General features: G+C 42.2%; 1 protein-coding gene across 3 annotated transcripts in view; it reads left to right on the top strand.

The window, feature by feature from the left end:
• Nucleotides 1–14,856, top strand: part of CUNH11orf49 (chromosome unknown C11orf49 homolog) — a 164,132-nt gene that overhangs the window by 604 nt on the left and 148,672 nt on the right. For all 3 annotated transcript variants that reach the window (XM_010612444.3, XM_033756652.1, XM_033756651.1), the window contains one exon: nucleotides 12,072–12,203. In XM_010612444.3, coding sequence (XP_010610746.2) covers nucleotides 12,072–12,203 — 132 coding nt within the window. Of the gene's footprint in view, nucleotides 1–12,071; nucleotides 12,204–14,856 lie in introns of those variants that run through there.

Genomic DNA, 14,856 nt, shown 5'->3' with positions numbered 1-14,856 from the left:
GCGTCTCCGCCCCCCAGTGGAGAACCCCACCCTCAAGAGCTTGCTGCGCGGGCCCCGCTACTCCTGAGGCCGCCCCCGCATTCCTGGCCTTCCAGCGAGCCCCGGCTCTGTCCCCATTACCACAGCTCAAATGTCCTTAACTTTAGAAAAACAATTATCCCAGCGGTTACTCTCGGACCCGGGACACTCAGCTCCACGCTGCGGATCCGCCCCCCAGTGGAGAACCCCACCCTCAAGAGCTTGCTGCGCGGGCCCCGCTACTCCTGAGGCCGCCCCCGCATTCCTGGCCTTCCAGCGAGCCCCGGCTCTGTCCCCATTACCACAGCTCAAATGTCCTTAACTTTAGAAAAACAATTATCCCAGCGGTTACTCTCGGACCCGGGACACTCAGCTCCACGCTGCGGAGAAGCAGCCACGCTGACCCGAGTCGCCTGGACGTGACCTCGGGGTGGGGGTGGGGGCCCTGCAGGCCCCAAGTCCAGCCTTTATTGATGTCTCGGAATCCGCAAGGCTGGCCGATGCATAATTTTCCCGGCCTTTATTGACATTAAACAAGGGACATCAGGGGGTCTGAGGAACTGTATCTCAACCAGCGTTCTCGCTGTCAAAATTCCTTTTCTGAGATTTTTCTTCTTACCCCCGCCCCTCCCCCGGCCCAGGCCGCCTTTTTCTAGGGCTAAATAATTCCGTGACTTCTCTTTTTCATCTGCTCATTTCCTGAGCTGGCTGTCTGGGTCCTGTCGCCCCAGCTCAGGCGTCCAGATTTGGCCCCTCCGGACTTCGTTCCTCCTCGCTGTCGCTGTCCTTGTAAATCAGCGTCTTTAGCCTCTTCACCTTCTTTGACTTTCTGATCCTGGCAAGGAAGTGGAGGGGGTGAGGAAGCAAGTCCTTCTTCCTTAGCAGCTGAACTCCCCCAAGTCCTCGGCCTCCTTCCCACTTCCGTCGTCAGGGCCTTCCAGAAATATTTAAGGTTTGGGTTACTGCACAGGATTGTAAACTCTCTAGTATTAGCGTGGTGTAGCCTTCTCCCAGTGCATGCTAATAATATGGTTAATTTTGCCTCCTTCCTGCTTCCTTCTTTGGACCTTGTTTTGTTATTCTTGCTCAAGTCCCCAAATTTTTTAGGGCCCGCAGTATCCTTTTTTCCCTTCCAGTTGATATGGTCTGTGGATTTCTCTGAATTACTTAACTCTCACCAGTAAATAGAGCCAGGAAGACCCAAATGCCCCAAGTTAGCTGAGGGGAAAGTAATTTGGTGTAGTCCAAAGTGGGTATTAGGCGATTTCTCCAAATGGATAGGTTGACATTTCATGCTTGTTTTCATTTTTTTTGCTTCAGATTACCATCTTTGACCAAAGCTAACATTAACAGTACTTTGCGACAGCTATGACAACGACAACAAAAAAAGTGGTGCTAATTCTTTCTTAGTATTTCTCTGTTCTGTTTTGCCTGAAGTTTTTACCCAAATGCAATGTGGTTGAACGAGCATCGCCATGGTAACTAATACTAAGGCATTTTTTCTGGGAGTGTAGTTCTTTCTACTGACCAAAGGGGGCAGTAGAGTCAGATTAGGTTTTTGTGTTTTTTTTTTTTTTTTTTTTTTTTTTTTTTTTTTTGGTACCGGGGATTGAATTTGGGTCCTTGAGCTTTCAAGGCAGGCCACCGAACCGCTGAACTAAATCCCCGGCCCAGGTTTATATGATCTTAGTGCTTGGGAAAGACGGTCCACCTGTTTGACCCGCTTTAATCCCCTTAGCGTAAAATTCAAAGGGGTGGACGGAATTTAGCTCAATGGTTCCACCGCCTGCTTCACAAATACAAGGGCCCGAGTTCGACCCCTGATACCAAAAAAAAAAAAAAAAAAAATCAAAGGTGGAGAAAGTGAGAAATAGAGGCTGATTCCTTGAATCCCACCTCTTCCCCCTTCTAATGAAGTTCTTGGTTGGTCTCAGTGTTTCAATATATATTGCTTATGAATACTTGCTTTTGATTTTATTTATTTATTGAGACAGGGTTTTGCTATATAGTTTAGGCTGACCTTGAACTCACTGAGTAGCTCAGGCTGTCCTTGAATTCTTGCCAATTCTTCTGCCTCAGCTTCCCAAGTGCTGGGATTACAAGGCATGCAGCACCAAGCCTGGCTTTATTTTATTTTATTTATTTATTTGTTTGGGGTACCAGGGATTAAACTCAGGCCCTTGTGCTTGCAAGGTAGGCAGCGGAACCACTGAGCCAAATCCCTAGCCCTTATTTTTGTTTTTTTGAGACAGGGTCTTTATTAGCTCAGGTTGGCCTTGAATTCACTATGTAGCCCAGGCTGGCCTAGATCTTCCTGCCTCAGCCTTCTGAGTACTGGGATTAAAGGAGAGCACCACCACTTACTTTTGACCCTGTTGAGAGAGACCTTATGATCCTGAAGATTGTATTTTGTTTCAAATGAAAACTAAGACATGTGGTGTAATGAATACATTTGTTCTAAAAAATTCAAGACAGGCGGTCCCCCAACTTTCAATGTCAGGGGATTAGGAATTTATAAACAGTTTCCACTGTGTATGCGAAGGACAGGTTCCTTTCCACAGGCATGATCTATGCTGTTTTTATGGAATGGGAGAGGAAGAAGGAGGCTGGCTGTTCCTGTCTGACTCAGGCACAAGAGGCTGGCTTTTCTATGTGCACCCCTGTCCCTCTCGGTTGGGCCTGTGTTGGTGTGCAGAGCTGCCCCTGGCCCCTGACTGCAGCCCTTGCCTGGGTCACCCCCTAGGGTGAGTAAAGTCTTGGCTGTCAGAAGCTACTCTTGTGCCAGGAGTCCTAAGCCATATTTATTTTTACCAGGCCTCTCAGACTTTCTTGTTTGGAGTGAGAGATCCTGAAAAGCATGCCAGAATGGGCTGTTTGTCTCTCTTTTATTGTCCCCCGGGACATGGCCCTAGAAAAGTTGCAGGGGACTGCCAACTCCCGAGGGGTCTGAGAGACATCGGTTTCCTCAGAAACACCACCCCTTTCCTTCATCCTTCTAGGACAGTCGGCAGGAGCCAAATTTGTGGATCAAAATATTGTCCTGAGGGGCCAGGAATTTAGCTCAGTGGTGCCGCCACCTGCCTCACAAATTTGGGGTCCCAAATTTGATCCCCCCCAAATTATATATACATATTGCCCTGAATTAGACCAGCACTAATGGCCTTTTCAAAGGACACCCAGAGAGTGCTACTGAAATCAGATTGAAATGGGCACAGTTTTGATCCAACTGGGTCGGTAGAATTCTCTTGTAACTGAGGCATCACTAAATTGCTAAATGCAATTCTTCTGAAAGAGAAAAACACCTGCAGGGTCACACTTCAAAACAATGGATCTCGATTAGGAGTGAGCTGGCGGGCATGGGACAATGTCTAGAGGATACTGGAGAGAGGCCGTTACCAGTACTAGGGGTAAAGGCTGAGGATGCTTCTAAACAGCCTAAATGAACAGGACATTGCTCCCACAACAAAGAATTGGCCAGCCCAAAATGTCAACAGTGCCAAGAGTGAAAAAGCCTGCCTTAAAAGATTACAGACATGAATCTGCAAAGAATTGCTCCAGCAGCCCTCTGGACTTACTTTCTTGTTGAAGGCACTGCTAAGGAAGGGAGGAAGTCTTAAAAGTTTATAAGTGAAAGCAAGACTTCGCCAAAGGAGCTTGGGGAGTCCTACAGCCATGTGCGTGCGGGGGTGATTTCCAGTTTTCATTCATGTGTGAACTATATATTAAGGGTATCTTCTGCTGGGCACTGGGGAGGCAGTGCTGCACAGATACCGGGTCCCCGGAAATGACAGTCGGATCCGTTGTGGGGCCTATAAGTACGCAGAGGCATTAAAAGAATGATCCCATAGATGAATTTCATGTTATAGACAGTGGGGTTTTGAAGGAAAGGCACAGTGTTCTATGAGAGGAGAAACTTGATTTAGATTTAGGGACTTGAGTGAGACATTTACAGAACTTAAGTTGAGTGAGAGTCATCAGGCTGGCTGGGGATATAGCTCACTGGGAAGCGCTGGCCCTGGGTTGGATCCCCAGCACCACAAAAAGGAGGGAAGAGGAAAGGGAAGGGAAAGAAGGGGAAGGGAAAGGAGGGGAGAAGAGGGAAGGGAAGAGGTAGGAGGGAAGAGAGAGAGGGGAGGAGAGGAAAGAGTCATTAGGCTAAGTATGGATGGGGAGAGTCTTACAGGCAGAAGGAAGAGTAAGTACGTGGAAAGCCCCTGAGCCAGGAAGGAAGGACTCCATAGGATTTATGGAAAGTGTAACTAACTTTTAGCAAACTGGTTACACTTTGATCTAGGTTCAGGGATATACTACTGGAAACTAATACAATGAAAGCCTCGGGGAGCGGTCAGAATTGCATTTCTGTGCTTTCCTTAATTGCAAACCTCTACACCACCATTTCTAGTGCCAGTGTTCTTCATGTTCCAGCTCAGCCGTGGTTTTCATCTTAGGGGTATTCAAATCTGGGGTGTGTGGCTGATTCTTCCCTTGCCTAACTTAGGGAACTCACAAAAGATGGGGCTTTCCAGCACTTTTATTTATGTATTTGGTACCGGGGGATCGAACTCAGGGTATTGAGCTTATGAGGCAGGTGCAGCACCACTGAGCCAAATCCCCGGCTTCTCCAGCACATTTTTATCTCCTGAATGCTTGCTATTTGCACATCTGTCACAGAGAAATATAGCTTTTGCACAAATAGCTCCATATATCTTGCTTATTATAGCAGCAATGATAAAGTTAGAGGGGTAGATAAACAAACAGATCAAGAAACAAAGATCCATGAATAAAATAAATGTGCATCAAGCATCCATGTAACGGATCTGTTCTTTGATACCTAAGATAAATCTGAGCATGTTATGGGTGCACGTAAAGCCGTCCAGTGGCTCCCTGTCACGGTTAAGATGACATCCTTCCTTCTTGCTTCTTGCTTTGAGGCTCATAATCTGACCTCAGCCCACTTCCACTACTTTCCCCTTTGTGGGCTCTTTGTGCCCTGGCAGCACGCGGTCCCTTCCACCTCACAACCTGTTTGTGGACTGTGTTCTCTGCTCAGGATGCTGTTTCCCTAACCCTCCCTCTGGCTGGTCTCAGCTCCACGCCACAGCCTCTGAGATGCTTTGCCTCGCCACCCTAAAGTTACTTTGCACTCACTCACTGCCTTTACTCTATTTCATTTTCTCCATAGCATTTATCATTCTTTGTAATAATCTTGTCCGCTATGACATGCTTAGCCGTCTACCTCCCAACCACCAGGTAATAAGCTCCAGGGGACCGAGGACCTTATTTGTCTTGTTTTCCAGTATTTAAAATAGTGCCCACCACATATTGCTCAATAAACTTCTATGGAATGAATGAAAACCAGACAATCTGCAGGGGCTGGGAAAGTGCAAAGAGGAGAAAGACAGGGTCTCTCATTTTAAGATGCTCTGGATCTGGTGAAGTGGAAGACTTGCAAAGCAATGATAATATGATAGAAGTTTGATTCCATTTAGGCTATGGAAAGAAACAGGAGAGGATCCTTAAATTTGGGATGGAAACTGGACATTGAAGGTGAGGAAAATTTCACTATATAAAGAATGGAAAAAATGGGGGAAGAGGCACATTCCAGATAGATGGAATGCCATTAGCAAAGGAATAGTGTTTCAAAAGTGACTGCCATGTTGGCAGAATGATCAATGGTGGCCGCCATGTTGGAAGAATGATCAATGGTTTTGTGTGTCTAGGTGATTAGGGAAAGCTGAGTAAGCTACTGGTGCTGAGAATCGTATCTGAATTAAATGCTCCTTATATATTTCATGTTAGTTTATTCAATAAACATTTAACAAGTTCTTACAGAGTACAAGAGAGGGGTTATATTTTTCTTTTAATTTCTCTTTCTATTTTTATACCTCTGACTCTAGGCAATCAAGATGATACTTTTCCAGGGAGAGAGATGGCCTAGATAGTGAATTAACTCTTTTTTTTTTTAAACTGATATCTGAAATTTTACTCTCCTAAGAAAAGCTTAATAAGTGAATTTAAATATCCTTGAGAAAATGTTCTCAAAAGATCAAAAAAATTACAAAGTCAGGATAGAGCGTATATCTTATGGGTATGTCCTGGAAGACAGAGTTGTGTTCCAATGTCCCTCCTGAACCACAGGACAATTACACACTAAATTCTAGTTTCTCTTAAGCGTATATAGGCCTATCACCCGTGGTCTTATCTAAACTCATTTGAAGCTGTGGGATAGCCATCCTTTTTGATAAGTTTTACTATAGCCAATAAGCAGTGTTTAGAATTGACTTATATCTAACAATATCAAACATATCATTTATCTTCACCCTGACTTTCAGTAAATATTTATTCTGTCATTCGGGCCAGGGAGAAGTATATAATAGTTGTTCTTTGGTCTGAAACAACTCATAGTCCTCAGGGAGAAATACCCAGGTAAATAAATACCCAGGTAATTAGAATATAATGAACCCTAACTACCATACCAAGTGGCAGCTGACTCCGTGAGAATTCAGATTAGGTTTTGTGGAGGTATTGAGTAAGTCTTATTGGATGGGTCATTTAGGCAGAAAACATGGAAGAGTTTATGCCAAGGAAGGGATGTTCACTGCAAGAGCTCAATGCATTTGGAATATTGAGCAGGAAGTGTGGCTGGAGGGAAAGTAGCCATAATGTGTGGCAAGATGGCTGGAGCAGGAGGTTGGGACCAAACTGTGAAGAGATTTATGTGTCTGCGTACTAAGGAATTTTGCCTCCTCTAGTAATGGTGAGTCAGCTACACTTTTTAAGTATGGAAGTAACAAGGACAATTTGGAATGTTAGAGTACACTCTTGGGATAATGTAGAGGATGGCTTGGGAGAAAAAAAAAAATAACCAGAGACTCCAGATTTTTGCTTTAAGATTTTGAAGTGGGGAACTCCCAGTTCCTATCCTTAATTGACTTAACAATTTTTCTATTCTCCTGAACTAATTTTCTTAACTTGTCTACATGCAGCAATGTCTGTAAGCCTTTTATTGTGTTACTTGATACTTTGGGGGAAGCATTTCTTTACATGGTGATCTGTCACAGTTTTAGGTGTAGGAATGATATGCTGGTACTTTCTGATTATTATTATTATTTTTTTTAGTATATAGTTACATTTATTGAAGATGGAGGAGCAGCAGCAGGAATAAGCAGAAAGGGAAAGCGGGAAAAAAGCCTGATTATTATTTTTGTTTGTTTTTTTGAGACAGGGTCTCACTATGTAGTTGAGATTGACCTGGAGCTCACTATGTAGCCCAGGGGTCTTGAACTTTGGGAGAAAAAAAAAAATAACCAGAGACTCCAGATTTTTGCTTTAAGATTTTGAAGTGGGGAACTCCCAGTTCCTATCCTTAATTGACTTAACAATTTTTCTATTCTCCTGAACTAATTTTCTTAACTTGTCTACATGCAGCAATGTCTGTAAGCCTTTTATTGTGTTACTTGATACTTTGGGGGAAGCATTTCTTTACATGGTGATCTGTCACAGTTTTAGGTGTAGGAATGATATGCTGGTACTTTCTGATTATTATTATTATTTTTTTTAGTATATAGTTACATTTATTGAAGATGGAGGAGCAGCAGCAGGAATAAGCAGAAAGGGAAAGCGGGAAAAAAGCCTGATTATTATTTTTGTTTGTTTTTTTGAGACAGGGTCTCACTATGTAGTTGAGATTGACCTGGAGCTCACTATGTAGCCCAGGCTGGTCTTGAACTCACAACGATCCTCCTGCCTCAGCCTCCTGAGTGCTGGGATTACAGGCATGTGCCACCACACCCGGCTAAGCCTGATTAATTTTTGATGCATGTCTTCCTTCCTTCCATGAGGTCTTGTTTTGTTGACCAGGCTGCTCTTGAACTCATGAGCTCAAGTGATCTCCTGCCTCAGCTTCCCAAGTAGTTGGGACAACATTTGTGCATTACCATGCCCAGCATTTTTCTGGCTTTTTTGTGTAATGAATTTGTTTATGAGTTGGTTGCTATGAAACAACCATAAATCCTGTGGATTGGATGATCTTTGTTTTCTAGACTTTTAATCTAGAACAAAGCAAATTCATTTCACAGACATTTATTGTATACCTGTCTTATTCTATATCTGTCTTCTACTGTATACCAGTTGCCAGATACTGTGTATGACCTGGCAACATAAAGATGAATGAAAACAGTCTTTGGCCTCAAGGAAACCACAGTCTAGAATAGCTTAGAGAATAATAACAGACATAACTGCTTATGCAACCTCATACTCTAGGACAAAGAAAGATATGATGAAATTTTGTGGGGTATGAAGAAAAATTAGAAAATCTTCCTACTTTTCAAACTATGTGAACATGTAATTCACATTTTTTTTTCAGTATTTGCAAATATAAAATAAGGAGGTACAAGGCTGCAATTGCCTTTGAGGTCCAGTTTAATTTAAGCATATCCTCTTAACAACTTTCTTGGGCTGCATTCATGATTCTTTACAGCCCAAGAACTTGTGAAAATTTCTTTTTATTTATAGATTTCCCCCAAAACTCTGTTCTCTGGATTTGTGGCAGTTCCAAATGACTTTTCTGTGGCTAGCATTTTTAATATAAACATGTTAGCCCCAGGCAGTGGCATTATACTTAGTTCCTATTTTGCTTTTGAAAAAGATAAGTTTTTAAAGAAGAGCCTAGCAGCTCAGCATGAATTTCATGACCTGCATTTCTTAGTAGCTACTTCCGCCGTTAGCATCTTTTCTGCATGATGAGTCGATAAAAGCTTGTCCTAGTTTTCTTGAACATGTTTTGTACAAATAATTCAGCCAGGCTGCACTTACTCTTTCCTTGAGGTTTAAAACTATCTTGAACATTCATGTTTGCTTTTCTGTAGTCTTCAATTACAGGGAGGGTTTTCTTCTCTATCAATCTTTGTTTTTTTTTGTTTTGTTTTGGTTTTTTTGTATTTTGGTACCAGGGATTCCTCTCTATCAATCTAACAGGCCCTCTGCAGAGGCAAAGGTGTAAGATTTCTATTAATTTTCTCTTTTTAAAATCAGAAATTGTAATCTGTTAAATTAACACACCAACATAGTCCCTCTTAGGGGTCTTTTGTCATTCTGAGTTTGGTGTTTCTGTTCTTTATAGTACTGCATGTAACAATGTAACATGTCACTCCCATCCCCCCTGCTGGGGATTGAATCCAGGGCCTCACGTATGGTGGGTAAGCACTAAGCATTCTACAACCAAGTTACATCCTTGGCCTTCATGCACTTCTTCTTCTTCTTTTTTTTTTGTGGTACCGGGGATGGAGCTTGGGTCCTTGCACTTTGTGAGGCAGGCAGCAGAGCCACTGAAATAAATTCATGGCCCCACGTACTTTTGATATCCTATCAATTTCATATCACTTGATTCTTTTCAGGATTATGGGGTTGTCTTCTGATTTATTGGTTTGCTTGGGTATTTGTACTGATAAATTTTTAAGTAATATAAAATGATGATTTAGGAACCTGAAAAATCCATTTAAATTGTAGGTTGACATTTTGTTCTTTCATTAATGTTCAACAGGATCACATAAATATGCTTGATTTTAAGAACTTTTGAGCGTTTTTTTTTTTTAAGACTGATGTTTATGTTTCACTGAAAATTTCCTCCACAACCAATGTGTTGCCAAAATCTGTTATGTAATTTGTGACTGGAGAGAAATCTAAAAGTAGTGCTTCTTTTTGAGAAAAACAAACACTCTCTGGAAGATTATCACATCTATATGAAAACATTTTAAAGTCTTTTGTGCCATTCATTGGCTTGCTTGTTTTCAGGTTATAACACAAGCCTATTAAATAAAACCCTAAGAATGTAGAAAAATGTAAAGAAGCAAAACACAGGAAGAAAACCACCTTTTATTTCTGTGAAATGCCACATCGTCTTGAAGTTTTAGTCTAGCAACTTCCTATCTCCTTCCAAGTCCTCCTCCTCTATAGATTGTCCAAGACATCAGAGTAGAAGACCAAGTAAATATAATGGTCCTTAGGGTTTTTCTGGAAGGGATAGAACTGTATGAAAAACCTACAAATTGCTCCAGAGATGACATCTTGTTCTTATTTAGCTTTCTTTGAGTCATTAACAGTCGGGCGCCACTGGTGCTGAAACTTATCATTATTATAACCACAAATGGGTTAATGCCCGAACAAAGCTATGTTCTTGGGGCTGGTTCCCAGCCTCATCACACAGACCCCAGTAGCAGTACCCTCCAAGTCCCAGGATAATGCTTTGCAAATAAGGGGATGTCAAATGTTCAGCCTGAACTCAAAATTCTCTCCTTTTTATCCAGTTGCTAGCAGGGAAGAGAAAAAGGAAAAAATAAATAAATAAACACCAAGCCAACAACCCCTAAAAAAAAAGAGGCTGTGTGGTTTAGTGGTCAGACCACTAATCTGGATGTTGGGATAGCTGAGATCCAGTTCCAGCTCTCCTACTCACTGCATGGCGGTATTAGATCAGACAAGCTGTTTTTGTGACTCATACCTCAGTTTCCCTTCTTTGACAAGGGAGAAGTGCCTTAGACAGTTTTCATGAGGGCGTATGAAATTACCCGCAAATAGCTTCAAGTTATTTGGGAATAAAGTAAAATGATCTTTAATAATTACTATCCTAATGCCTGGCGTGGCAGAGCATGCCTGTAATCCAAGCTCTAAGGGGGCTGAGGCAGGAGGAATGATTGCCACAAGCTCAAGGCCAGCCTGGGATACATTATGAATTCAAGGCCAGCCTGAACTATATAGCGAGACCTTGTCTCAAAGAACAAAGAAAAATAATTACTACCCTATAATTTATTAATATTATCATAATAAGCCACAGATATGAAACTTACAGAACTCCTGTACCCTCAAGAAGCCAGGGGGAGAACTGGTGGAGGGTTGGGGAGAAGGCAATATTTTTTAGTCAAATTTGCAGGACCTCATGTCCAATTCCAAATTAGTAAATTCATCACCTCAAAACAGTAAACACTGCTCCTAGTTTGGCTCTGTCCTTTTCTTCTCACCACATCCAAACTCAAGAGTGACTCACAGGAGCCTAGAATCGAGACACATATATAAGTTTAAGCAAAAGGGAGAATTAGGAGGTTTGAGGCTCCTTGTTGAGGAAGCTAAAAATAGATTACTCAGAACACAAAGAAAAGAACCTTCTCCCAGCGTAGGTGGTCTCCTGTTTTCCCAGTCATTCCTTTGATTTGATTTCTGTTTTCTTTCTTTCTTTTTCACAAAACCTCACCTTGTTGGAGGGGAGGACACTTACTAAAAATGAGAGGACAGAGTGGCTTTTTTTCTGCTAGGTTTGAATTCTGACAGTTGCTACAGATCTCTGACCTGTAGTTGAGAGTGGAGAGGAGCAAAAAAGAGAAACATCTGGGAACTTGGAAACCCACGAGTACTCTCTTCTGCTCAAAGGAGAGGAAAGCAGCAGTTTGGCCCATGGGGAAAAATGTCATAGGTGTCCTTATCTCTGCATGTTTCCCCTCCAGAAGTGGGGCGCGGGGGCACTTGGGAAAGGGATCAAATAGTAAAGGATAGGAGTGGGAGGATGGTCTAAGATAAAGGGGAGTTTGAGAGGAAGTGGCAATTAAGTAATAGACTTAATGAGCACTTACTGCATGTCCAGCCCTATCACAGGCTAAAGGACACAAGAAGCATCCAAAATATAATATGCACGTGAAAGCACTTTGTAGTAATTTAAGGTGAAGAGACAAAACCAGGTTCTAGGATACTAGGTGTTTATAAGAGGTTATGAATGGAAATGTTTTTGTGTTAGGATAAAAGCTGTATAAAGTAGGAACAGTTATTAAGTTCAGAAACTGCAGATATGGACGGCTGACAATAATTCTTCGAAATCAGGAAATATGACAGATTAAAAAAGGATTTACCACCTCAGATTCCTCTAAAACCAAGTCCACAAGTATGAGAGTTCCAACAAACCTCGGCCGCCGCGAAGCGACTGCTCCCGGAACTTGCTTGGCTGGCTCCGCGTTGCTGCACGGAGACTATTTGCGCTACCCCCTCCTCCTGCCTCTCTCCTCCCGCAGCCTGGGTGCCATGGCAACGGAGACAGAAGGCAGTCTGGCTTCCGGAAGCCGGAGAGCTACAGCCTGGAAGCTCCCCGGGTCAAAGGATGCTGAGTCCCGAGCGCCTAGCCCAACCCGACTACGAGTATCTGGGTAGGTGCTTCCTTTAACTCTGGGAAAGCAAAGAAGTGGAGACGAGTAATTCGGGGTTTGGGGAGGACGCGGGGTGAGGTACTGAGCAGGAATGGGTCCAGGTGGGATAGGGAGGTTGCTGAGAGGCGGGGTTCCAGGGCCTGAACGTGCAGTGGAAGGCCCAGCAGGGGAAAAGTAGCGTCTGGGCGTTAAGAATGTCCGAAGTGTGTGGGCAATGTGGGTTGCGTGCAAAGTGGGTTGCGTGCAAAGTGGGACTGTTTAGAAATGAGAATTTGGGGCCCTGTTGGGGTATTTTTGAGGTGCTGATAGTGGAATTAGTAACCTTGGAATTTGAAATGCTAAATCAGTCATTCCAGAAATAATCAATTTACCATCATGGTGCAGCTAAGATTTTCGAGCCTTCCTTTTATTTTAGGCCCCGAGCTAAGCATTTTCCGTGCAGAAATCTTTATGTGAATCGTCTCAACAGCCATAGGAGGAATTACCGTGCTTTTCATTTTTCAGGTGGACAAATAAAACTACAGAGGTAATCTGTGCCAGGCATTGTGGTGCACATGGGTAATCCCAGAACGCTAGGAGGCTGAGGCAGGAGGATTGCAAATGCGTGCCAAGCCTGGGCAATTTAGGAAGACCCTGCTCCAAGATTAAAAAAAAAAAAAGGGGGCCAGGGATTTAACTCAATGGCGCTGTGCCTGCCTTGAAAATGCAAGGTCCTGAGTTTGAGCCCTGCCCTCCCCCCAAAAAAGTTCAAAAAATAAAAAAGGGCAGGAAATGTGGCTCAGTAAGATAGTCCTGGATTCAATTTCTAGTAAGGGAAGGGGAGGAGATAATTTGCCTAAATGTGGCCACACAGCTAGAAATGGTAGAAGTTTGGAAGCAGATTTGCCCATCACAGAGCTTGACTCTTAACTTTAGCGACTGAGCTAAGACTATAGTTGTAGTTGTGTGCTTTATTGAGCCCTTCAGTGTGTAAGGCATTTACTGTATGAAAAACACACATGCTGGGTGTAGTGTGGCACACGCCTGTAATCCCAGCCCTCGGGAGGCTGAGGCAGATTGTGGAGAGACCTTGTCCCCTTCCCAGAAAGACACACCTACATATACACACATAGGCATTTAAACAATTTATAAACTTAAATTCTTAGGAGTTTTAAGCTTACAAAAAATTGAACAGGTACTACAGAGTTCCCTTATACCTAACTTTGCTCTCCTCTATCCAGTTTTTCCTGTTACTTAAATCTTACATTAGTGTGGTACATTTGTTAAATTTGATCTGCTAATATCCATAAATTACTATTAACAAAAGCCTTTACATTAGGGTTCACTCTGTTGTACAGTTTTATGTGTTTGAGCAATTGATAATGCCATGTATACACCCATATAAAATCCAACAGAATAGTTTCACTGTCCCAAAAACCCTTTGTGCTCATGATAGTGGTGTGCACCTGTAATCTCAGCTGCTCTGGAGGCTGAGGCAGGAGGATTACAAATTTAAAGCCAGACTGGGAAATTTGGCAAGACCGTGTCTCCAACTAAAGTAAAATAAAAAAGGACTGGGTGTGGCTTACTGGTAGAGCACTTGCCTAGCATGTGCACGGCCCTAGCTTCAATCCTTGATACCAAAAAATAAAAAAAAAAAAAAAAAAAAAAAAATCCTCCTTTACCTGTCCATCCCTCTGTGCCCCTCATTCCTTGGTAATCACCGATCTTACTGTTTCTAAATTGGCCTCTAGAATATCCGGTAGTTGGTGTCATACATTGTGTATAGTCTTCAGATAGGCCTCTGTCACTTAGCCATAGACATGTAAGGTCTTACATGTCTGTTGTTAATGTCTCATTTCTTTGTTTTGCTGAATAAGCCACTGTATGGACATACCATACCTATTTTTATTTTTAGTTTTTTTTTAAATTGAGTTTATTGGTACAATCTACGTATATAATACAGTTACATTCATCATTGGGATTCTGTACCTTTACATAACAGGTCTTGATTCCCATTTTTTCCCCTTGTCCCTGCCCTCCCTTCACCCCTTCTTCCCCTCCCCATTTACAAACACTTTATTTCCATTTTTTCAGTTTCTCATATTTTTTCCTCTCCCTTATTACCTTTCCCCCACCCTTCCCACTTTCCCTACACCTTTAGCCCTTTACTTCCTATTTCACATTATTAATTACCTCATTAGGATCCTGTGTACTATTATAGTTTTTCGCACCAAAGAAACTATTTGGTATTTCAGTCAAAGAAATCTCTGTATGAACATTAAAAATAGGGAATCCTAAAATAAAACTAAAAAGGAAAGTAAAAGAGAAAAGGCAATGATGTAACATCAAAATAATCCTTAATTCTGGAGATGAAAATGGTCCCTGAACATATTTAAACGGCTTCTTGCTCTTAGAGTCTTATCTTATTCTTTTTTTCATTATTTAGAGAATACTTTATTAGTTTCTATAATCAAACCCACGTAAATATGACCTCACATATTTAGTACGATGTGTTACCCCTGTAACACATGGAAAATAAAAATAAAAATAAAAAAAATAAATATTTCTAGACCAATATGGCTGTCCATTTCTGTACAATGCCAAGTCAACACAGTAAATTGGGGTGACTTTTTCCAAAGTTGGCAGCACCATTAAAGTTTCCCAAAATTCA

This window comes from Fukomys damarensis, unplaced genomic scaffold, assembly GCF_012274545.1.
Source record: "Fukomys damarensis isolate Sample0158 unplaced genomic scaffold, DMR_v1.0_HiC HiC_scaffold_27, whole genome shotgun sequence".
Taxonomy (NCBI): Eukaryota; Metazoa; Chordata; class Mammalia; order Rodentia; family Bathyergidae; genus Fukomys; species Fukomys damarensis.
This window is presented reverse-complemented; position numbering and strand designations above follow the sequence as displayed.